Source organism: Phaseolus vulgaris, chromosome 5 (genome assembly GCF_000499845.2).
Source record: "Phaseolus vulgaris cultivar G19833 chromosome 5, P. vulgaris v2.0, whole genome shotgun sequence".
NCBI classification, from domain to species: domain Eukaryota; kingdom Viridiplantae; phylum Streptophyta; class Magnoliopsida; order Fabales; family Fabaceae; genus Phaseolus; species Phaseolus vulgaris.
Genome location: NC_023755.2, coordinates 25,030,888 through 25,057,326, shown reverse-complemented (window position 1 = coordinate 25,057,326; position 26,439 = coordinate 25,030,888). Strand labels below are relative to the sequence as shown.

Genomic DNA, 26,439 nt, shown 5'->3' with positions numbered 1-26,439 from the left:
ACTGCAACTGGAAATGAGAAACTTGCGTGGTGGGACTGATGTTTTAGATCGAGCCCCATGGTGGGCGCCAAATGTTCCCGCCGGTTGACCGGGATCGTCTTTGCGCGTGGCTTGTCCTCACGAGCTAGGGTTTTTCCATCGTGTGAGCCCTCTTTTCTGCGAAGTGCTTCTGTCACGTGGGTTGACTTTTTAGGTGCCAACTCATGCGCCCCAATCACTAGTCACTCGCCCTAGGGGTGTATCTACCTTTCTCTCGTATCATGCACGTGGTTCTCCCCTAGTCATGCCCCTCTCATGGGTCGTATCTATCCCAGGGTCTCCGAGCAGTGGCGTGGATACTTCACGAGTCAGGTTTACCCCCACTGGTACTAGAACTTATGGCCTTGAAGCCACATTTCTCTTCTCCTTGCTACTTGTACCGCCCTGGTGGTCGGGTGTGATGACGTGGCATCCTGCTACAGTGTAGGCGTGTTGACAAGGCGCCAGGTTGGCAGAAGGGAAGGAAGTCGGGGGGCACGCGTAGTCGCCAGTTGTTAAGTTGGCGTGCTCCGATTTCCAGCTTACCAGAATCGGCGATCGCCAGGTTAAAGATGAAGTCGCCAGATGTGGATTCAGGCGACCTAGTCATTGGAGATCGCCAGAACGAGCACATCGCCGAAGATGAAGGAGAAGCAGATTATGAAGGCGGCCGGCGAGACCACAAGGAAGGTGTATGAAGGCCCCTAACTCGCAAGTTCCAGTAGAGATCGCACTCCTAAGTTAGCTATGCACTGGGCAGTACCATGCATAAGTAACTTAGCCAAAATGAGAGTAGAAGCAGCGTCAAGTCAGGGAGCCTCCAGATGATGGCACGTGTACAGTTGGATGCGAGCCACGTGTCCGAGTCTGTAACTGCCAGGAGAGAGAAAGCCACCAGGTATATAAGAGTTCTTAACACACTTTCTGAGGTACGCACGTTCAGTTCATACACTTTACGCTTGCGAGTTAGAGTTTGCTGAGAGAGAGGATTTGCACGGTTCTAGTTCTCTTAGTTTTTGGTGATACCGTCACTGACTTGAGCTTTGGAGTGCGATCGGCCGCAGCGGCGCCACTCTGTTTCTTTGCAGGTTCTTGAGGTAGATCCCGAAGAGGAACAGAGGTGTGAAGCGGTGCGCACATCGATCCTTGACGAGGCAGTTTCTAGCGCTCCGGTCAACAGGCAGGATCATCAGGCGCCCACCGTGGGGCCGTGTAAAACTTGCTCCCATTCACAGCGTGAGTTTGGAGGTTTTCGAAGTTTTCTGCGTGGTTGTGTGCTGGTGCAACCGTCGTTCGCGGTCTGTTTGAGTTTCGTTCGGTGAATTTGCGTTTTGTACCGTTTGTTTGGCTTTTCGATCGGTGGAGTGGGGTTTTCTGCTGCTTACGCGTAATCTGTTTGGTGGAGGTTCGAGTTCTTTCGCTTGTTTGGTTGATTCGCGGGGAAACGGTGGTTTCTAGCGAAGTTGTGGTTTTCTTTGAAGGCTTACGGTGTTCTTGAGTTTTCTTGCGCAAGTTTCGCGCTATTTTCTCCGACTGATCGCTGATTCGATCGAGGCTGAAGTGTTGTTCGCTGCATTCCTGTGATTCGCTGAAGTTAATGAGAAAAATGAGAAGCAATCGTTCCAGTCCCGTGGCGCCTGTCGCTGCTGAAGGCGACGCCGCCATGACCATGGCGCAGATGGCAGAGATGATGCGCTCGTTGCAGGCAACTGTGGAAGCCTCGCGCGTAGAGCAGGCGAGGATACATGAGGACCTGGTCGCCTCTCGCGCCAGGAACGAGGAGCTCAGCAAGGTAACTGAGGAGCTGCGTCGAGCTCTTCAGGAGCAGCAAGGACGTTCTTCTGTTGAAGAGGTGGCGCCGTCGACGCCACCTCGTGTTTTCCCAATGCCTTTCGTTCAGGCGATTACCGACACGCCAATTCCCACGAGCGTGGTTCCGGTTAAAGCTGTCTTTACCGGCGTGGAGGATCCAGAGGCTCATCTGACCACGTTCCATACGCAGATGATGCTGTCGGGAGGGTCAGACGCCGTCTACTGCAAGATGTTCGTGAGTACACTCCAGGGAACGGCGATGGAGGAAAGCCGCCAGGCCACGCGCCCAGACCAGGATCCAACCGCAGAGGGTGCTGGAAACGGCGGCGGTGGCCAGGAAAGACCAAAGGACTCGCCATCCTTACGATAGGAGAAACAAGGGAAGGAGCCAAGCACGCCAGCAACCAGCACGCCGGGAATACAATCGCCCGCCTAAGCACAAATTTGTCATGGGACTAGCGGACCTGATCGCTATTCCTAACATATCTGCTAGGTTGAAGGCGCCTGAGAAGGTGGGCGACAAGGTGCTGGGGTCAAAGCCGGACGCCTGGTGCGAGTTCCACCAGTGTTTTGGCCACACTTTGGACTCGTGTTTGTCTTTAGGATACCAGCTCGACGATCTGGTTAAGAGCGGGTTCCTAAATGATTATCTGCTGGACAGGAGGACGGGGGGAGCGTCGAGTTCCCAGCCAGCAGGTGGAGAAGCCCAGCAACACGAGATGCCTATCCACGGGGAGATCCACACCATTGCAGGGGGTTTCTCAGGCGGTGGATGCACCGCATCGCAGAGGAAGAAGTATGCGCGGTCGGTGATGACAGTGGACATTACGTTCACAAAGCAGGATCTTCGGGACGTTGTGCCTCATGACAACGATCCCATAGTTATTTCGTTGATTACAGCGGGAAGGAAGGTCCACAGAGTTCTGGTGGACCAAGGAAGTTCGACACACGTGATGTTCTGGCCGACTTTCACGCAGCTGGAGTTGCCCCTTGACCAGTTAAGGCCCTATGGAGGGTGCCTATATGGGTTCGCTGGTGACCAGGTGGAGGTCAGGGGGTACATTGAGCTGAGAACCACGTTTACAGATGAGGCTGGGTCGAGGACGGAGAAAATCAAGTACCTCATCGTAAACGCCCCCTCAGCATATAACATCCTGTTGGGAAGGCCCACGCTTAACAGGATAGGCGCCATTCCATCAACTCGGCACATGAAGGTGAAGTTGCCGTCCATGGAAGGGGTGGTGATCACGATCAAGTCTGATCAGAAAGAAGCGAAAAGGTGCTATGAGAATAGCCTGAAAAACAAAAGATCAGTGAGCTGTGTCACAACCACCCCACCTCCCGGTGTGAAGCCCAGATCGACGGCAACAGAGGAGGCCGCCGAAAGAGATGTGGAGATGATAGACGCTGAGCTAGGGGAGAGGAATGCTGTCCTGGAGGAGGAAGAGGCGCGGAATCGCCCTGAGGAAGCAAGGGAGCAGGGAATCGCCAGGGCGGTGATCGCCAGAGAATCCAGGCCTAAACCTGTCGAGCAGTGGCTCAAGAAGGAGATCGGAGGAAAAATCTTCAAGCTCGGAAGATCTCTGGAGGTCGATCTCTAGGACCAGATCGCCAAGGTGATTGAGCGGCATCTGGATGCGTTTGCATGGTCCGCTTCGGACATGCCCGGGATCGATCCCGACTTCTTGTGCCATCATCTGGCGATGGACAATTTGGTGAGACCGGTGCGACAAAGGAGAAGAAAATTCAACGAGGAGAGGAGGCAGGCGATCAGGGATGAAACACAGAAGCTCCTCGCTGCAGGCCACATCAGGGAAGTCCAGTACCCTGAATGGTTGGCAAATGTCGTGCTGGTGAAGAAGAGCAACGGGAAATGGCGCATGTGCGTCGACTTCACCGACCTGAACAAAGCTTGCCCGAAGGATTCGTATCCTTTACCAAGCATTGATGCCCTGGTTGATAGTGCTGCAGGGTGCAAGTTGCTGAGTTTCCTGGATGCCTTCTCGGGCTATAATCAGATCAAGATGCATCCCATGGATGAAGAAAAAACAGCCTTCATAACGGAGAGATCGTGCTACTGCTATAAGGTGATGCCGTTTGGGCTGAGGAACGCGGGGGCCACGTACCAGAGGCTGATGGATCGAGTACTTGCACCAATGCTGGGAAGGAACGTGCAAGCCTACGTCGATGACATGGTCGTGACCTCGCAGGAAAAGAGCAAACACGTTGCAGACTTGGAAGAATTGTTCACGACAATCGCCAAGTTCAAGTTAAAGCTCAACCCGGAGAAATGCATTTTCGGCGTGGAGGCTGGAAAGTTTTTGGGTTTTCTCTTGACTGAAAGAGGAATAGAAGCCAACCCAGACAAGTGTGCCGCCATCTTGGCGATGAGAAGCCCGGCTACGGTGAAAGAGGTCCAGCAGCTAACAGGTCGGATGGCAGCCCTATCTCGCTTCGTGTCAGCTAGCGGAGAAAAGGGGCATCCCTATTTTCAATGTCTGCGGCGCAATAACAAGTTCGCTTGGACGAAAGAATGCGAGGAAGCTTTCGTCAAACTGAAGGAGTATCTGGCGAGCCCGCCGGTTCTGTGCAAACCGCTGGCGGGAATCCCTCTCAGGTTGTATTTTGCTGTAACTGAGAGGGCGGTGAGTGCGGTGCTCGCCCAGGATCAGGATCAGGCTCAGAAGCCTATTTATTTTGTGAGCAAGGTGTTGCAGGGCCCAGAAACGAGATATCAGGCCCTGGAGAAAGCTGCGCTGGCTGTGGTGTTTTCGGCGAGGAGGTTGCGCCACTACTTCCACAGTTTCACAATACTGGTGATGACTGACCTGCCCATCCAGAAGGTCTTGAAGAAACCCGACGTTGCGGGAAGGATGGTGAAGTGGGCAGTAGAGTTGTCGGAGTTTGACATTAAGTACGAACCCCGAGGCCCGATCAAAGGGCAAATCTTTGCAGATTTCGTGGTTGAGCTCTCATCAGAGGCGACGCGGGTTGAAGGGGACGGTTTCCGTTGGGTGCTTTCGGTGGATGGATCGTCGAACCAGCAGGGCAGCGGTGCTGGAGTCATATTGGAAGGACCCAACGGCGTGCTGATCGAACAATCTCTGAGGTTCGCCTTCAAAGCCAGCAACAATCAAGCAGAGTATGAGGCGCTGATCGCCGGAATTTTGCTGGCCAAGGAGATGGGAGCTAGGGTGCTGATGGCTAAGAGTGACTCGCTGCTAGTCACAGGGCAAGTAACAGGCGAGTTCCAAGCTAAAGATCCACAAATGGCGGCTTACTTGGCGTATGTGCAGGAATTCAACAAGTGTTTGCATCCGTCGAGCACCCTCAGACAAATGGCCAGGTGGAGTCAGCTAATCGGGTGTTGTTGAGAGGTTTGAAGAGAAGGCTTGAGAAAGCCAAGGGAAGTTGGGCTGAGGAGGTGCCCCGTATAGTCTGGGCGTACCACACCACCGAGCAGTCAGGAACCCATGAGACCCCGTTCAGCTTGGTCTATGGGTGTGATGCCATGATTCCGGTGGAGATCCAGGAGAGCTCGCCGAGATTCCAGAACTTCGTAGAGGAAGACTCGAATGAAGAAAGAAGGCTGAACCTGGATCTGCTGGATGAGGTCAGGGAAGAGGCGAGGTTGAAAGCTGAAGCTGTAAAGAGAAGGGTTGAACGAAGATACAACTCAAAGGTGATGCCAAGGCAGTTTAGAGAGGGCGACTTGGTGATGAAGAAGGCCCACCAGTACGAGATGGAGAATAAACTGTCACCCAAGTGGACTGGACCGTTCAGAATAACCGAGGCGCTCGGGAACAGAGCCTACCGCTTAGAGACGTTGGAAGGAGGGGCGATTCCTCGCACCTGGAACGCCACACACCTGAAGTTGTACTATAGTTAAAAGCGTTGTAAGTAAAGACAAACACAAAGATTATATTACAATGTCTCTGTTAAAACAGTTTCAAGGGGGCACTCTTTTTTCCCTAAGGAGGGTTTTTAATGAGGCCACCCAATAAAAGAAGAGTTTTCGAAGTATAAGGCGTTTTCTGGTTGCATGTTTGCTGTTTTCCGAAAGTTTTGAAGAAAAACCTTGTCACTTGTAAGTGATTTAAGGCAAGAAAAGATATATCGCATGCTTTCAGTTAAAGTTTTTAAGTCCTCATCGTTTTTCGGCGATTGGAGGCACCAGTTAAAGTTTTAAAGTCCTCATCGTCTTTCGGCGATCGGAGGCACCAGATGAAAGACCTCGACGCCCTCGCGCGTTTTGAGGCAAGTTAAAGACCTCCTCGCCGTCGAGCGAGTGCAGGCGAGAAAGAGAGAAAGTCCTCCGTGCTTCTGGGAGCGAGAAGATGTAACTCCTGGGGCAATGTAGAGGCAAGTTAAAGACCTCCTCGCCGTAGAGCGAGTGCAGGCGAGAAAGAGAAAAGGTCCTCAGTGCATCCAGGGGAGAGGAGATGTACGCCCTGGGCAAGTTGAGGCACCAGTTAAAGTCCTTCTCGCCGTTGAGCGAGTTCAGGCGAGTTAAAGTCCTTCTCGCCGTTGAGCGAGTTCAGGCGAGTTAAAGTCCTTCTCGCCGTTGAGCGAGTTCAGGCGAGTTAAAGTCCTTCTCGCCGTTGAGCGAGTTCAGGCAAGTTAAAGTCCTTCTCGCCGTTGAGCGAGTTCAGGCGAGTTAAAGACCTTCTCGCTTATATGCGAGCTTAGGCAAGATAAAATCCTTCTCGTCTCGAACGAGTTCAGGTATGGCGCAGAGGGTGGAAGAAGTTTGGAAGGTGGCTAAGGTAGGTTCGAAGAGAACGCCTAGTCAGCCGGTCTTTGTTCTGAAGTCCAGGAGGGTAAAGAGAGATCCCTAAAGGCGTCTCTGCCCCCATGCAAAGAAACGATTGCCAAAGCATGAGGCTAGGAAAAGCTAATGTTACCAAGAGTTCTTGGCGATCGGGAAAGGTTCAAACAACGGCGAGAAGGTTAAAAGACTTGTTTGATGAAGCAGGTCGAGTGGGACGGTGTTTGAGCCAATAATTGAGTTACAGTTCGTTGCTTGAAGGGTATTCTTGCGATAAGGTTAGTTGCCTTAAGAGTACAAGTTGGTTAAAGTGACTATTACTTGAGTTTGAAGTGGTTCGAAGCAGTTAAGTCAAAAGATCGTGTTTGCAAAATCGTTAAGTTAAATCCGACAAAGTTAAACATGCAAAAAAGGTTAAAGCGCTTAAAGAAGTCAGGAGAGGGAATATCCAAACTTTGTCATTGAGATAAGTATCTGTTAAAAGCACATATGCACGAGTTTATTACAAGGTATATACAAGGGAAATCATAAAAGTAGCAGATGGAGTGGAGTTGATTAGTCTTCAGCAGGAACGACCTTTCCATCTACCACTTCGTTGTTCAGCGACACCAGGCTGAGATCCAGATCGGGGAATAGGCAAGCGAATTGTTCCCGCGCAGCTTCGAATCCAGCAGCCAGAATCTGAGCAGAATTTAGCTTGAGTTCTTCGATTTGCCCCTGAAGTTCCTCAATCCGCTTCTTGAGGTCTTCGGTTTGCTCTTTCAGCTCTTTATTCTGTTGTTCCAGCTCTTCAACCTGTTTTTTAAGTTGTTCGTTGGTCTCTTGAGCCTGGAGAAGGTCTTCAGTAACCTTCTTTGATTCCGATTGTGCTTGGGCCAACTCAGCAGCCATTTTTCCCTTCTCTTTGTTGGCCTCGACGAGATCAGCCATGGCGTCGTCCCTCGCCTTTTCTACTTGCCCAAGTAGTTTCTCTCGGTCGATCGACCTCTGCTCCAGTTTTTGCACCTTAGCGGCGTCAGCTTTCATGAGAGCCTCCAGGTCGACCACCTTGGCACGAAGGGGTACAATTTTGCTTTCCAGCTCGACCTTCTCTTGGGCAAGATCGTGAACTTTGCGGCGAAGGTCGGTAGCCTCCTTGCGCGCCAGCCTGAGCTCGGTATTCATTGCATCCTCCACTCGGGAGTGTTCGATTTCTGCGAGCGTCAGGCTGAAGGACAACTTCTCCACCTCGATCTTCATGGTGTTGTTTTCGGTTTTGAGGTTGAAGAGGTCGTCTTGGAGCCTCCTGGTTGAGCCTTCCACAGCCCTGGTTATGATCGCTGGGATATCCTCTGCTATGGTTTTCAGTTTGGCAGTTAGAGGTTCCCACATCCTTGTGACCTCAAGGGGAAGGTTTGCCGCTTGGAGAGGCGCCAGGGGGGCTTGTAGAGGGTTCTCGTCGCCACCTTCCTTAGCAGGTTCTTCAGTGGTTGCTTCCTGGCGTGGCGACGCAATCGGGGATTCGGTAATCAGAATCGGAGAGGTATGAGCAACCTTATCCCCGATTGGAACATTTTCTGCAGCTGAAGTGTTTGAAGGGGGGCCCCTCCGGCTGACACGTATGGCGTAGAGGCGCTTGGGGGGTCCTCCAGGAAATTTGGCTCTTGGGCCTCAGCTGCAGGTGGCGCAGTGGCCAGTGGAACCGCTTGGACTGGTGAGGAAGGAGCCTGTGGTGTTGGCGATGATGGAGGAGGAGCAGGCGTTGATGGTGGTGTTGAGCTTGGAAGAGGGGGTGGGGCAGGTGGTGAAGATGGTGCCACCCTTTTCCTCTTCGTAACGAGGCCATCCTCGGTGACCTCGTCGTCCTCTTCTTCCTCCTCATGGATGACTTGAGGGGCTTTCCTTTTGGGTCTCTTAAGGACCAATTTTTTGCGTTGGGCGGGTTCTTTCGGTGGTGATCGCCCATGGACAATGGCGGCCTCCACCACCGAGTTTGGCACCGTTTGGGAACCGGTCGCCAACCCGTGGTTTCGGGCGAGCGCCTTCAGTTCGGCGAGCATGTTTCTGGGCAACATGTCGTCTGCATGGAATGAAAATGCATGGGTTAACTCAAGGAAAACGAATAAGTGCATAAGGTAATAAAACAGCAAAGCAGATGATATATGCAAGAAAGGTAAAACCAAAGTCTTGCGCATAACGCACAAGACGCCCAGAAACAGCTAAACAGAAGCAATATCAAGACAAGAGTTTAATGTCCTAACCTATTCGGATATCTAGCTGATCTTCGTAGAATTCGAAGCATATCAAGGTGGTGGTGAGGAATGTTACATTGGCGTCCGCCACCTTCTTCCAGAAGAGACAAAGGTCTCTGTCCAATGCTCCCATGCTATCAGGACTTCTGGGCCTCCTGAAGCAGCTCTTGGACTCCTTTTTCCCCTTGTCCACCCAGTACAAGGGGAAGCCATCGAGAAGGGAGGTGTCCTTGTCGTTTGCACGTACTTGGACGAATTTCCCCTTCCAGTCTTTGTACGATTGCTGGAAGATGGTAAAGATGGACCTCCCAGCAATCGCGTTCAAGTTGACCCACAAGCGGTCTCCTGGGTGCTTGGCTTCGAAAAGGAACAAAAACACGTCCACCGACGCGGGCAACCCCAGGTGGGCGCACGTTACTTGGAAGGCTCGAACAAACGCCCAGCTGTTGGGATGAAGCTGGGCGGCAGCAATGTTGAGCTCAGTCAGAAGTTCCCTCTCGAATCGAGTGAAGGGGAACCTGAGCTTGACTTTCTTGAACAAAGTCGTATAGACAAAGAAGAAGGGCCCGTCGGCGCTTACTTTGTCATCAGCACACACGGGCAGGTCGGCAGGGCAAGGCAGCACCATCATCTTTTCGTCGTGCTCCTTGTGAAACAATTGGTAGATCTCGTCCCCCTTTGTCAGCCGCAAGACTGCTCCCGCAGTGTTCACGGAGGATATCTCTTTCAGAAGGGTTGAGTTAGCCCAGGGGTATAAAGTTTTGTAGTCTGGCAGAGGAACGGGGGCTCCTCCAGCATTAGGTGGAGTCGCCTGGGCCAGGGCAGGTTGGGAAGACGCAGGCCTCTCAGCCTGCGAAGAGGAAACGCCACGAACTTGTGTTGAGTCGTGTGCTTGTGAAGGAAGGTTTCGTGCTGATGGAGGGGGGTTCGGGGTAATCTTGGTGTGAGTCATGATAGCAGCTGCAAAGGAAGAAGAAAGGAAAAATGATCAGGGGGTTACAAAGGCTGACTCGATCATAGAAGGAAGGTGAAAGACGAACGAATGTAGGTTTGTTGCGACGATTGACGAAGCCCTAAGTTACGCAGAAGAATAAATGGAAAAACAGCCCACAGCGTATGCACCAAGCACTTACAGGATGATGCAAATCGGTGAAAATGCAAGGAAAACCAGCAGATGAAGGAAAGTAGTTACCTTTCGATGATCAGGAAGACGATGGAGGAATTTTAAAAGTTTTTCTTATATGTTTTTTTGAAAAAAATTAAAAGATAAACCTTTTAATATTTTAATAAAATTTTATCAAATTTTAAGAAAACTCTCGTTCTTCTTCTTCAATGGTTCTTCTTCCTCAGTCTCTCAGTCTACAGTTCATTTTGTGGTCATTGATACGTGATTGACTATCTCGTAAGCTTTTCTCATAACCTTATATGCTCTCTACTCTATCTCGTGCTTTGTGACTCGCATTTATTATCAATGATCTCAAACGCATGTACTTGAATCTGGTCTGCTGTATCACTTGTTCTTACAATTAGGTAGGGTTTTTTTTTTCGATTTGATTTGATTTGATTTTAGTTTCGTTTTGATTTTATTTTAATCCATGTGTATCTCTCACATTTAAACCAATGGATTAGTGTTTTTAAATAGATGTTCGTTACGGTTTCGTTTTTTATGATTGATTTCTGTTTGATTTTCACATTAAATTGCTGATAATTTTGTTTTGAGTGATTCTGTCGTTGATTTGGTACAGAACTTGTTAATTCTAATGTTGGTAAAAAAAAATGGGTCTCCATCAGTGCCTGTTCGTGATTTGTTCAAACGAGAAGGTATTGGCTGTATGTTTATCATATTCTGGATTTCAAATACTTTATCTACCAGTTTGAAATATAGCTGGTTTTTTTTATTGAAGATGACAATGCTCACTTCCAATAACCGCAATGTACAGAGTAGCCACCAGTAACGTTGCCATTTTATTACCTTGTTGGTGCTCTCTTGGTCTCTTCTCTCATACTCATTCAAACAATTCTTGTAAAACTGTATTTTTTTAAATTCCTCCACCACTCTAATGTTCCCTTCGTTGATTCACAACCCTGCATACTCTAATCCAATGATGGCAGACCATACTTCATGTGTAATCTCCATATCAACCCCTCTTACATGAGAAACAATGTTATTTCCAACAAATTGAAGGTTGGTATAGAATACCCTTATAAGATCAGGATGTGTTCCCTGACATCTCCAAGAACCTCTTCAGCAACTGTTCTTTGAGAAGACTTCTCAGCTCACCCAGTTTTTGCTCTTTTAACCATGTGAAAGAGATAAGCTTTGGATTGTTTAATGTCTTCCTACTTCTTTCACGAAGATATTTCTCAATCTTTTCATCTTCACCCGAGAACCATGCCTCAATGCGTCCTCCCCTTCTTACAGCCCTTGTTTTGATCCTCTTTGACGAAGGGGGTGTGGGTTCCATGAAGAGAAAGAGAAAAACAAAAAAGCATAATGAGATTCTTGGGAAGATTTTCAAACCAACAAGAGATTGGAAATAGGTTGTTTTTGTGAAGAGAAACAACTGCATATGAGTTTATATATTCACAGAAAACAGTTCCAATCCTTGGCATTTAGTGGGTTTCAGTCTTCAAGAAAGAGAATCTGATCCAAGGTTACACAGTGGCACGTAACTCAATGACAGATTTCACATGGTGACACATGAATACTTTGACTAGTTATAAGGATTCTTAATATTCCAATAAATTATGGAATATATTCCATTTATGACAAAAGTAACACTCTTCTGAACGAAATCAGACACATGATAAATGCACTTTCACCCATAACTGCTTGGGAAAAGAATCTCCAATAGTCAGAATGTAAAATAAATTAATTCAATTTTAATGCAGTGCTGTCTGAGAGAAACAATCGGTTGTTTCGTGAAGACAATCAGTTGTTTTTCTGTGACAATAACTTAAGCATTTCACAGATTCAGAATTAACCGGCAAAGATGAATTAGAAAGGAATGCTTCATATACACATTACATAGATGAAAGATAAAGGCATCAATCAATATTTTTCATACTACACAATTAAAGAAAAATTCAAAAGAAGAAAATAAAAACAAGGAAAGTCTTATCCTTTATTGTTGTCTCCATAAGTCACATGTCCTTCTTGCTTGAAATTGTTGTTCACAAACTTAGATTTATCTCCAGACATGTGCTTGGAACAGCCTCCGTGTTTTTCATCAAGCTTACCTACAAAAGAAAAAATCAAGAAATAAGATTTGGTCCCCTTACAAATGTGAGTCCTTTTATATTAACTTTATCACGAGGAACCTCATAATTCTTGGGAATCCATCTCATAATACCTTTAGGAACAGAATATTTCCTAATATTGCAGAATCTAACAGAGTGGCCTATTCTCATGCAATAAAAACATATAACAACCAATTGTTTTGATTTTTCAATCTGTTGTTTTTCTGGCAGTTTTGAAAAGGACTTTGAACACTCATTTTTCTTGCTCTGTTGATGAAAACCTAAACCTGTTTTTCCAAAAACACAATTTTGAGATGCCAAGACATTCTCAAAGTTGGATTTACCCTTTGAAAGCTTATCCACAGTTTTCACAAGGTAGTGAACCTTCTTTTCAAGCTTTTCAAGAGTTTCACAATTTTCACAAGCAAGAGAGTCACACTTGCAAGAAGAGTTCTTGTAAAGCATTTCAAGATTTTCAAAATCAGTTTTTGAATTTTCCAACTCTTCTTCTAATGCCTTGACTCTATTTTCAAACCAGTTATTTAACCCTTTCAATCAGTTGTTTAAGAGTGTCAAACGATTAGCTTCCCCGTGTGTTTCTTTAAAAGCTTGAAGAAGTTGACTATAATTTTCAGCATTTAAAAAAGTACAAGAACTTACACTACTTGCATCATCTTCTTCCTTGGCCATCAAACACAGATTCACTTCTTTTTTATTTTGCTTTCTTTTCCTTCTTGCTTGACTTCTTCTCCTTGCTCACTTTATTTCATTGGTTCCCTCAAGAGTTACTTCAAATGTATCCCACATCTCCTTTTCAAATATTTAACAGACTCATGATCACTATGAATCACAAACTCTTTAGGAAAAAGATAATGTTGCCAAGTAAACAAAGCTCTAACAAGGGCATATAATTCTTTATCATAAGTGGAATAGTTGAGATGACTCCCCTTCAATTTCTCACTAAAATAAGCTATAGGGTGGCCCTCTTGAAGGAGAACAGCCCCAGTGCCTATACTTGATGCATCGCACTCAATCTCAAAGGTTTTAGCAAAATTAGGAAGGGCTAAAATGGGAGCATTAGTCAATTTTTCTTTTAAAATCTCAAAAGCTTTTTGTTGTGTTTCTCCCCATTGAAAAACCACATCCTTTTTCACTATATCATTGAGAGGTGCGGCTATTGTACCAAAGTTGGGTACAAATCTTCTATAAAAAGAAGCAAGTCCATGAAAACTTCGGACTTCATTCATACATGTAGGTGTAGGCCAATTTTGAATGGCCACCACCTTAGCTTGATCCACATGGACCCCTTTGCTACTCACAACAAACCCTAGGAATTCTATATGATCAAGTGCAAACATACATTTAGCAAGGTTAGCATACAAATGTTCCTTCCTAAGGGTTTCTAAGACTTGTCTAACATGCAACCTATGGTCATTCAAAGATAAGCTATAAATGAGGATATCATCAAAATAAACAACAAACTTACCAATGAAAGGTCTCAAAACATGATGCATGAGGCGCATGAAAGTACTTGGAGCATTAGTCAAACCAAAGGGCATAACTAACCACTCATATAAACCAAAGTTGGTCTTAAAAGCCGTCTTCCATTCATCACCCGGTTTGATACGGATTTGATTGTAGCTGCTTTTAAGATCAATCCTTGTAAATATTTTAGAACCATGCAATTCATCCAACAAATCATCAAGCCTAGGTATGGGATGCCTATACTTAATTGTAATGTTATTGATAGCCCTACAATCCGAACACATCCTCCATGTGCCATCTTTCTTAGGGACAAGGATAATAGGCATAGCACAAGGGCTCATGCTATCTTGGACCCAACCTTTTTCAATCAAAGCCTCTATTTTTTGGCGAATTTCCTTGGTTTCACTTGGATTGGTCCTATAGGCCGGACGATTTGGTAAAGAAGATCCCGGAATCAAATCAATTTGGTGCTCAATCCCTCTCAAAGGTGGAAGGCCTTTTGGAGGATCTTGAAACACATCTTGAAATTCCTTTACCAAATTATCCAAGCAATGAGGACTATCAACAAGTGGGTCTATCTTAAGAGGTCTAGGGATAGCAAAGAAAATAGGATTGTGAGCCACTATCTCCCTTTGGACCTCATGCCTAGACACAAGAAGTGTAGGCTTAGGACTCTTTTCTTTTTCACTCTCCCTCTTTTTCTTCATTAGAATTTGGTCCTCATGGACTTCTCTTGGAGAGAGAGATTTCAAAGTAACCTTGTGACCATGGAAATCAAAAGAAAGTTTGTTGGTAAAGCCATCATGAAAAACTTTTCTATCATATTGCCAAGGCCTTCCCAAAAGAACATGGGTTGCTTCCATGGGCACAACATCACATAATACCTCATCTTTGTATTTTCCAATAGAGAAATGGATGAGGACTTGTTTATTCACAACTATTTCTCCTACCTCACTAAGCCATTGCAATTTGTAGGGCTTTGTATGAGAGATAGTAGGCAATCCAAGTTTATCTACTACTCTTGTACTAGCCACATTAGCACAACTACCCTCATCTACTATTAAGGAACAAATGTTGTTTTGAATAAGACATCTTGTATGGAAAATATTTTCCCTTTGACTTTCATCAAAAGGTTGTGAAACTTGTCCAAGAAGTCTTCTCACAACTAACAAATCTCCTTCAAGTGGACTCTCACTCTCATTCTCACTAGATGCCCTAGAATGTGAAGAATGCCTAGGTGAATTCGAATCATGCTCACTCATGACAATGCCATTATGCACAAACATATTCCTTTTAGAAGGACAATTAGCCGCAATGTGACCATAACCCATACACTTAAAGCATTTCTTACTAGACGATTTAGTTGGTGATTTAGGCATAGAAGTAGAAGGCTTAGATTCCTTTGGTTTGAAAGAAGAATCTTTAGAAGGAAATTTAGAAAAAGACTTTTTGTTCTTCCAAGAATTGTTGTAGTAACCATCATTGGGAGTATTTTTGAAAGTATTTTTCTTAGCAAGTTGGGCTTCCACCTTCATTGCAAGATGAACCAAAGAACCCAATGATGAATACTCTTGAAGTTCAACAATATCTTGAATATCCTTCCTTAGACCACTCACAAACCTAGCTATCATAGCTTCCTCACTCTCACGCATTTTAACCTTAAGCAAAAGCATTTCTAATTCTTTGTAATAAGCATCCACACTTAGCGTGCCTTGTTGAAACTGTTGGAGTCTCAACATGAGGTCTTTCCTAAAGTGTGGTGGCACAAACCTAAGGCGCATTTGATCCTTTAAAGAGTTCCAAGAGTCCACGGGAGGACCCTTGTGATAGATAATGTCCTTTACAACCCTATGCCACCATTTCATGGCATAATCACTAAACTCTAAGGTAGCTAAATTAAATTTGTGCTCATCTTGGATCTCATGGATCTCAAAAATTTGTTCACATTTAGCCTCCCAATCTAGGTACACATTAGGATCACTGTCCCCATTGAAACTAGGAATTTTGACCGAAGGGAGCTTAGCCTTTGCGTCTTGGTAGTAGCCATCTTCATGGTGGCGTCTATCTTCATGAGCATGAGGTCTCTATCCATGAAAGTGGGGTTGAGTTCTCCTTCTTCTATATTCCTCTTCACGGCCATGATCATTGGAAGAGCCTCTAGATGAAGGTCTATGATGATGATGCTCTCCATGGATAGAATGAGAGGACCTAGCTTGCTTCATTTCAATGCTTTGCAATTTTTCCTCCAACCGTCTAATAGCTTCATCTTTAAGTGTAATGGTTCGCTTGGCCTCTTTTAATTCACCAAGAACAGAAGCTTTGCTAGGAGAATGCTGTTTGTAAGACTCATCACTGGAATATGAAGCCATTTGTAAAAGAAAACAACAAACAACAAAACAGCAAAACAAAGTTAAGAAAACAAAGTTAGCAAAAATAAATTGGAACCAAACTGCCGAAGTGAAGTGTCACTTAAATCACTCCAAAGAAAGAATGCTCCCTTTACCAAGCTGATCTTGAGGCCTTGAGTAACCTCAAATGAAATATGTCAAAGCAAGAGCACACAATCTTCAAAGCCAATCACCACAAAACCAATGAATAAAGAAAGACAAGCAAGAAAAGGCTATAACAAAAGAAATACTAGATGTATGACAAACTCAAAGATTAATGAACAAAAGACAAGCAAGAAAATAAGGTACTCAATGAAAAAGAAGGCACACAAAAGATACCTAAAGAAAAGCACTAGATTAGATGAAGAAAACAAAAACAGAACTACTGGAAAAAAAAAATTATGCAAACTGTGCTTGGTGTTCACTGATTTAACTGGAACGATATAAAGCGAACTGGATTTTGAAATTTTAACCACAGAAAGTTCAAGATCTTAGCTCGACAATGGCACTGGAATTACTCAAAAACAGTAAACCAATTAATTGAGATAAAATTTTCAAAATCACTGCCAGATTACCGTATTTTTTTCGGCAGAATTGCACACTTTTTGTTTTTGATTTATCATTTTTTTTGTACTTGGAATTTTGAAGTACTTCTTTTTTCTACTCTTTTATAACACTTTAAAGAACACAAATCCAGAATTTCAGAAATTTCCAGTGAGTAAATCAATTGCAATAAATCGAAACAGTGAGCACGTTTTCAGAAAAACAGAGGAATCCTAACAGGAATGAAAAACAGAATTAAGAACTAGCAAAGACATATTGAAAATTATGTATAAGAACTTGTATAGATCTAAAATACAAGTATGAACTCAATACTAAAACAGAAAATGCACAAAGGATCAAAACACAAGTTCAGAAAAACTGTATTACACCAAAGAAAGTAACAAAAAATACAATAAAAGTACTACAAGAAGTGATGACATTCTTGGAAAAACATGACTATGACAAAACTTGTATGGATTCAAAAAGGAAAAGACACAAACACATGATAGGCACAATTAAGAAAACAGCAATAAAACTCAAAATAAGCCTAAAAACAGAAATGTGAACAACAAGAATTATAGAGCTCTTGAATTAAAAGTGCAACACAACTCAAAATTAAACAAGAACAAACCTAAACTCTAGATACCACATGATATGATTCCACTAGCAAAGTATAGATGATTCTTTGACATTTTATGGAATCAACTTGAGTTGGAGAAAGAATAGGCACTTTTAATAGAATTGGATCAATGTTCTATGTTTCAAGAACTCACCAAAACTTGCACCAAACTCACATGGAAGATCCATCTATTGCCAATTGAACCGATTACAAATGTGTTTAAAAGCAAAAGAACCGAATAGAATGCTTCAAATACAGAATTGAACCGAACAAAACAAGCTAGAACAGAAATGAACCGAACATAAAGTGGAAAGGAAGCACAACACCGAATAGAAAGAAGCTTAAGACATGTTTAACATTTCGTAAAGCATGGAAAATGAAATGGAAGATGAAGGAGAGAAGAACTTATGGAGATGAAGAGCTTGACTAGTGATCACGCCACTTGGAATGTGAAGGATCCAAGATAAGTGAGCAAATGCCGCCACTTGAGAGAGCCAAGGCACTCAAGATAAGACAAGGTAGAGGAGTAAACAAGTTCTCACACAATTCTCTCTTAATTTGAGTAGACTTTCTCTAATTCCAATTTCAAATCTGAATTGTGAAGGACCTAAGCCCTCCTTGTATATGAGCAAGGGCGGTCATTACAAGTTTATTCTAGAAGCTACTTACTTCTACAAACACGCCCCCTACTAAGCTCACTCCTCAAGCTCACGCTCCTACTAAGCTCACACTCCCCAAGCTTCTATATTTTCCTAAACTAAGGCCTAGAGATGCTTTAACAAAAGAGGTGTCTAATGTTTCCCTCTAAGCACCGTTTATTACACAAGAAACTATAAAAAGAGAAAACAACCTCCCACTATTCCCTAATGCTTTGAACTTGCTCCTTGTAAGCCTATGAGGTGGGCTAATGACTCCTTGAGCGTCTAACACTTGAGCCTCTACCTCTTCTTGTCCTTGATTATTGGCCTCCATTTCGTCTTGAGCTTGATCTCCATCATAAACCATCATAAAATGTACCAGATCCAATCATACAAGTACGCTTATACAAATTGAAACAATTATTCCCAAACTTATAAGAGTATCAAGCAACAACCAGTTTAGAAAAAGAAACTAAATTCCTAGAAATACTAAGTACATAAAAAGTATCAAACAAGTCTAAAGGAAATTCATTGTCAAGGATTAAACGATAAGTCCTGACAGCTCCCACTAGAACCTTCACTTTATTCCCTAGGAACGCAAACTTCTCATTTGGGTTTATATATGATCCAGGTTGAAAGGAATCCCTTTCTTTTCTAACCAAGCTTTATGTTTAGACCAGTTCTTTTAGAAATGTCTAGATTCCCACATAAATTACATTTGTCATTTTTCTTCTGCATTTTAGTAGATGACTCATTAATCTAGGATGGTTTTTTACCCTTTCCATGTTTCTTGTGAACTTTCTTGCCAACTCCCTGATTATTCACATAATGAATGGAGTGATCTCAATGATTCTTAAGTTTGGTCTCTTCTTGAACTAACATATTGTGTAATTCATGCACATTCCATTTGTCTTTTATGGTATTATAATTCATTTGAAAGGGGCCATACTCAGATGATAATGAGTTCAAGATGAAATGCACAAGAAAATTTTCATTCACTGTCATTCCAAGAGACTTAAGTCTTGCTGTAATATTTGTCATCTTAATGACATGTTCATGCATAGTATGAGATCCATCAATTTTCATGGTAGTTTAGGAACTCATTAATGTCCTGGCAAGAGACTTATCAGTAGTTTGGGAGCACTTTTCGACAAATCTCAGAAATTCTTTTGCACTCTCAGTTTTGGGAAGAGCTGACTTAATATTATTTGTCACGCTCATTCGCATAAACATCAAGCTAAGTCTCTTGATCATTCTCAAGCCTTATAATGAACTTTATCTTCATTGCTACTAGTATCAATGGTAGTAGTATGTTTCTCAATTTGAAAAGTCAAATTAAGATCCAATACACCTAAGTGAAATTGAACTTGTTCACTCCAATCAGAAAAATTTAATCCATTACAGACTAGAACATACGTGGCAAGCGAATGTAAAGATACAGGAATAGATACTGCAATTAATACATGTTTAATATTAATACTTTGAGTCATAAATTAAACATATAATACATTAATACAAATGGAGATAATAAACAAACATTATATGCGTACTAATGTTCTCCTTTGCTAATACATTAATACACAAAACATAATGAAACTAATAATATTAACATTATTCGACTGCATTAACTAGAAATATTTATTATATTTATATAAATAAAGCTAATAACGCATGCTCACTACCAATAATCATATTCGTTGATGGTAATAACAACTAATAAACCTTTGGATTATCCATAAATGTCTTATAATAATGAATTTCAATTTATCTATAAATCAATCATTTATAATTTAGCATCTATTTTATAGGCAATTAAAATAAAATTTCATCATTAATTTAAAATTAAATAAAACATAAAGATTTGATCAGTTTGATAATTACAAATCTATCCTACAATTAATTCCAACAATGAATATTCATTCACATAAAATCCTTAACCATTTGAGCAAATTCTAAAATTTGCAATTGAGACCAGGACGCAAGAACCTTGCCCCGTCAAATCTGGATCGACTTCTACGCCGTGTTAGCTCCGGTCCTTCGCCTTGATTCACCTCAAGAACCTGCAAAAGACAGAACGGCGCCGCTGCGGCCGATCACGCTCCGACGCCCAAGTCAGCGACTGAACCACCAAATACTAAGAGAAAACTTAAGAACTTTCAGGAACCGTGCAAAATTCTCTCTCAGCGTACTCAAGTTCTCGCAAGCGTAAAAGAAGTAATCTAAAACGCGCGTACCTCAGAAGTTCGTTAGAATCTCTTATATACCTGGGCACTTTCTCTCTCCTGACAGTTACACATCTGGACACGTGGCTCGCATCCAGCTGTACACGTGTCACCATCTGGAGCATCCTTGACTTGGGCGCCACTTCTTACTCTTCAGGCTTTTGGCTAAGTTACTTATGCATGGAACAACTCAGCGCAAAGCTGCCTTGGAGCGTGATCTCTTCTGCGTGGCGAGTACGGGTGCCTTCATACACACCTTCCCTGTGGTCTCGCTGGCCGCCTTCATCATCTACTTCACTTGCTTCATCATGCATGTCCAGGTGAGCTGTTCCCCGACCCCAACCTCTGGCTAGCTAGGAAATGACTATCTGACGATTTTATCCTCTGCTCCGAGAGCCTGGAACAAGCTTCCCTGATCCTTCGGCGATGTCCTTCTTTCGACGATCTCTAACCACTTGGTCGTCTGGGTTCGCATCCGGCGACTTCATCTCAAACCCGTTGACCGCCGGTTTAGGTATGCTAGAGATCGGAGCATGCCAACTTAATAACTGGCGACTACACGAGCCCCCGACTTCCTTCCCTTCTGCCAGCCATGAGCCCTGCTTAACACGCCTACATAATAGCTTGCTGCCACGTCATCACTTCCGACTACCTGGACGGTACAGCAATTATGTTTTCGGATTTCGAAAGCAATATCGGTGGCGGAAAAACCTTTTCATCAAACTCCTCATTTGAACTCAATTAGAAAATTGAACGATTGCATCATGGAATTAATTTTATGTTTGGTCATATAAGTTTTCTATAAAAGAATACAAATTGCATTGCATGGCATAATATAATATGTAAGGTGCTGTAAAGAATTCAATAAAAATAAAAATAAACAAATATGGTCATTCACATGGGCTCCATAATTGATCTTAAGGCATTATATAATAAGTGTAAGGTGCAGTAAAGAATGAGCAAAAACAAATTTGAAGGTTAAATTCTTTTCATTCAATGCACGTGGCCCTATAAATTGTTTAATCAAATTTCACTAAAAAATAATGATATATACAACTTATATTCTATTGATCTATATCACAATTCTTAATATTATTATTTTAATATTTTTTATATTATTTAATTATAAATTTATTCTTTATTATATATATATTTATATATGAATCCGTGACATAAAAAATTATATACAAATGTTAATATCCTTTCTCCTTATACAAAGTGCATATGAAAGCGTTTATAACTTTTGTCAATCATGCAAACTGCATCAAAAACCTATAATAATTTTGGGAATTGCACCTTAATCCAATAATTTCGTAAACGAAAAAATTGATGCGAGAAAAAAATAATTACAAAATTATTGCCAATTTCACTTCATTTTTTATTTATTTATTTAAGTTTATATATTGATAGAATTCAGAAAAGTTGCAGAATTTTAAAAGTTTTTCTTATATGTTTTTTTGAAAAAAATTAAAAGATAAACCTTTTAATATTTTAATAAAATTTTATCAAATTTTAAGAAAACTCTCGTTCTTCTTCTTCAATGGTTCTTCTTCCTCAGTCTCTCAGTCTACAGTTCATTTTGTGGTCATTGATACGTGATTGACTATCTCGTAAGCTTTTCTCATAACCTTATATGCTCTCTACTCTATCTCGTGCTTTGTGACTCGCATTTATTATCAATGATCTCAAACGCATGTACTTGAATCTGGTCTGCTGTATCACTTGTTCTTACAATTAGGTAGGGTTTTTTTTTTTTCGATTTGATTTGATTTGATTTTAGTTTCGTTTTGATTTTATTTTAATCCATGTGTATCTCTCACATTTAAACCAATGGATTAGTGTTTTTAAATAGATGTTCGTTACGGTTTCGTTTTTTATGATTGATTTCTGTTTGATTTTCACATTAAATTGCTGATAATTTTGTTTTGAGTGATTCTGTCGTTGATTTGGTACAGAACTTGTTAATTCTAATGTTGGTAAAAAAAAATGGGTCTCCATCAGTGCCTGTTCGTGATTTGTTCAAACGAGAAGGTATTGGCTGTATGTTTATCATATTCTGGATTTCAAATACTTTATCTACCAGTTTGAAATATAGCCGGGTTTTTTTATCGAAGATGACAATGCTCACTTCCAATAACCGCAATGTACAGAGTAGCCACCAGAAACGTCGCCATTTTATTACCTTGTTGGTGCTCTCTTGGTCTCTTCTCTCATTCTCCTCGGTTTCTCAATTTCATTTCATCAGTTCCTTCTCCCTTCCTTAGGTAATGAATATGATTAATTTTAAACGCTTTGTTTGTTTTGATATGGCTTTAAGAGAATAAAGAGAAATATGAAAAAAATATATTATTGATATGGTTTGAGAGGAAGGACTGATTGCTTTTTACAGGGTACTATAGTTACTTAGATCTAACCAATTTAGTTATTTACAACAGAACAATAACATAAAGAAAAATCACATCCCATTTTTTCCTTTGCTCCAAATTACACCTTTAAATTACTTATGTGATAGGGGTATTTTTGTAAAATATTAGACATAAAGTGAATGTAATTTGGAGCATTGGGTGTCAAATTATCACTACTCTAACATAAAATGACTGTCTGACAAGGACTGCTCTGACTGACAGAGTGAGTATGCCACAGTTTTTGATTTAATGTTAAACTAGCAAGTGGACAATCATGTGAGTAAGGAAAGTGGATGAAGAGGTGAGAGGAAGAGCTAAGAGAGAGGATAAACCATTAAAAAGAAAACCTTCACAAATGGTGTTATTTAAATCTGGATATTAACATAGCTAAGTAGTATTAGATTAGATTGAGTGGTAAATTATTTTAACAAATTCATAAACAAACTAAAGAGCTGGCATAGAAAAATGGAACAAGTACAAATTTAAAACAATTACACCTCATTACATTGATAATTAAACAAGTGAAAGCACTATGACACGACATTTGACGTAGGATGAGTTGATTTTCATAACAATTTATTCCCTTCTTTCATATTACTTTATTTTCTAATAGTATATGTAGTGATACTCTATAATAAGACATGCTCCACTCATTTATATGGCAGATAACTTCTCCTGATCGATGGACACGGGATCCACAAGCAATGAAGAAACACAATCTTTTAGCCATTCTCCATTAGTATATTTATCCTTATAATTTTCATAAGAAACCTCAGACATACCTGCCAAATTAACTATACAATCCAGCACACACTTTGGAATATTACTTGACTTCATATATTCTTCATGTATAACCTTCCAACAATCTTCAACATCCTTGTGAATCAAGTTATAAGCCTCTGCTTGTGAAATGCTATATTGCTTCATGCAACATTCCACAGCTGATGCAACATGTACTCTTTCTTGCTCAAACTATTCATTAGAGAAAATCCTATTGTTAAATTTTGCAGGAACTTGAAAACTGTCGATGAATAAATAACTCTAGCCGAGACAAATGCTCAATTTCAATGAGAAGTCAATTAATACCTTGTGTGAGGCCATGTCATCCATTACTCTCCCAATAACTGATGCAGCTGCAAGGATACTTGGATCACTGAAAATCCAATCCACCACACTTTCTGTTGCAACTTCTATCAGGCTAATAAACGAAGTTATCATACAAGGGTAACAAGAAGTTAAGACTCCATTTGCTTTATACTCATCATATGTTGGAATGTAATCCTCATGACACCATTTTGCTTCAACCATGTAGCCTTTTGTTAAGTTAAAAACCTGCAAGTAAAATAACTAATAATCCGATAAGATAAACTGAATATAATAAAGCATTCAAATCTTCAAAAACTTAAATTAGAATAATCATACGGCTTGTTTAAAACGTGGCACCACAAAACTTGATTTTCCATTCTCTCTTGTCAGCAACTCTATTTCTTCACACAGTTGTAGAACTGTTTCAAATACTACTTTCATACCCTGAGGAAGAGATCGAATGTGGCTAATATCCCATCTGAAATTAAAAGGAAGGAGTTTTTCTTGGAAATCTGAATGTGAGATAATATATATATATATATATATATATATATATATATATATATATATATATACACACACACACACACCACACACAGTACATGTCAATTTAAAAGTCATTTTCACACTGAAATATATAAGCTATAATTTGTGAAACACATCAACCTCTGAATTGCTTTTGTGAAGACTTCAAGTTCTTCAAATGTGCCATAAGCATCATATGTATCATCTAGAAGACTGATACATTGGATCAATTTTCCCACAAACGTTCTTGCATTGCTGTATTCAGGCTTGTAGGATATTGCCAATGACCAAAGATAGCTCTCAACCGACCTATCTCTTGCGTAAGGGACCCGAGTCACATAGTTTGAATTTTTCTTCCACCTATTAAAAGAAATTACACCTCAACAATTTAAGTATACTTTATTCTATATATTCTAAAATTCTGAGATGGACAGTAGCTAGAGAAAGAAATTTAAAGGTAGAAGACTTACTCAGTGATACGACCTATTTCTTTTTTATGCAACTTTTGAAGAAGGTTGAATTCTACTTTTGCAAATATCAATATAGTTTCGTTATGGGAAGGATCTTGTTCAAAGAGAGTCATGTAATGTTTTGTCTCAAACCAAGGTACACTCTTGTTAAGAGGTCGCCTTAAGCAATGATTGATTTGTGCAACAAGAGATGGACTTAGTTGTTTTGCCAAGGACTTAAGTTTAGTATTTGAGAAGTCACATGCTTCTTCCAACACATCATCTCCAGGAATTCTTAGATGTGAAGCTTCATACAAACTACACAAGCCTTGAACATCGTTGGCAAGTGTTTCATTGAAGTTTCCTTGGCCATTTTTAAATTTGTGAAACACATCTGTTCAATTATTTGAACATATATAAGAAACAAAACCTATTTTATAGGATAACGCTGTAGGTGTATATAGAATATATTTTTTTTTCTTAAACATCAAAGACAAGGTTCTACATCTACGTACCTGATGAAATTCCATAACCTTGTTGCCTTAACAAACGAAAGAGTAGAGCAAAAAAGTGATAATCACCATCTTCATTGATAGAGGTATTTTTTGTGTAAGTGTTGTAAATTTGTTCCAACTCTTGATTAATTTCTTGTTGAAAGTGATATGACACGCCTAAACGTTGGACTGAGTCAATGAAGTTTAAGTTTAATTTTTGTACGATGTTTTGATTCATTGATGATTGAAATATTGATTTCACCTCCTCTTTTAGTTTTTCTGCTTGCTGCTTTACCTTGTCATCGGTTTCCTGCAAATAAACCGTTGTAGATAATTTAATGAAGTAATGAATTTACATTTACCTGAATAAAAAAAATTACATCTGTAACTACTGTGATTTTGGCAGAGTTTTATATAACATTTTTTGAAGAAAAAAAACTTTCATTGGCAGAGTATTTGTATTTCCTTTTTACCACAATATTTATCCATCATCCTGAAGAGCTACAACAATCTACTAGAAAATCATGAAATAGAAACTAATTTTTAGAAACCAAAATAATTAGTTACAACAATCTACTAGAAAATCATGAAATAGAAACTAATTTTTAGAAACCAAAATAATTAGTATAGAGACCATTCTATAAACTAAATAAAAAATTGGTTTTTAAATTAGTTTTTATTATTGTTAAATAGTTTCTAAATTGGTATTTAATTAGCAACCCAGGTTTTAGAGACCAAATTTAAAAACTAAATAATTGGTAGTTAAAACCTTGGTGGCTAATTAAATACCAATTTAGAAACTATTTAACAATAATAGAAACTAATTTAGAAACCAATTTTTTATTTAGTTTCTAAAATGGTCTTTAATTTAGTTACTATTGCAACTAATTATTTTAGTTTTTAAAAAAATTATTTTTATTTCATAATTTTCTTGTAGTGGATATTCAAAGACAGAATTTTCATTTTCAACTTTCTACATAAAAAAAAGTAAATACATATATATATATATATATATATAGAATAGAAATAATACCTTGGATTGAGCAGCATACTGAAGGAAAGTGTCTCCCCATATGTTTGGAGCATAACTCACGCAAGGTCGCCTAAGTTCAGATGCAAGAGTTGAAGATGGAAGGGACATGTTTTGCTTCTTACAAAGTGCTTCGTATGATTTATTGATGAAACACCTTCACATTTGGCAGCATATTTATATTAGGTCACAGGTTAACCATTTTTCCTGTAAAACTATTCACTCATAATAACATTAAATTTATCTAATTAGTTTAAAGTTGTGTATTCAATTTATTAGTTCTAAAATTCCAGAACATAATTAAATGTTTGTAAGAAAGAATTGATCAAATATTACATGGAAAGACAAAAATAGAAGCATTCAAAACGATTTAATTACCAATATAATCATAACACTATCAAAAAATTATTAAATAATAACTAAATTAAAGGACAAAAATAATTAGTTATTATATTAACTAAATTAGATATTAATTTAGAAATTGAAA

At 40.8% G+C, this 26,439-nt stretch overlaps 1 protein-coding gene across 1 annotated transcript; it reads right to left on the bottom strand.

The window, feature by feature from the left end:
- Positions 1-22,871: 22,871 nt before the first annotated feature.
- LOC137834462 (probable terpene synthase 2) lies at positions 22,872-26,096 on the bottom strand. Its single transcript, XM_068642508.1, has 7 exons — positions 25,956-26,096; positions 24,944-25,232; positions 24,450-24,822; positions 24,121-24,339; positions 23,791-23,932; positions 23,455-23,700; positions 22,872-23,340 (listed from the first exon to the last, which is right to left on the bottom strand). Exons 1-7 carry the CDS (start codon positions 26,061-26,063, stop codon positions 23,023-23,025), a joined length of 1,695 nt encoding a protein of 564 aa, XP_068498609.1. The 5' UTR covers positions 26,064-26,096; the 3' UTR covers positions 22,872-23,022.
- Between the last annotated feature and the right edge of the window lie 343 nt (positions 26,097-26,439).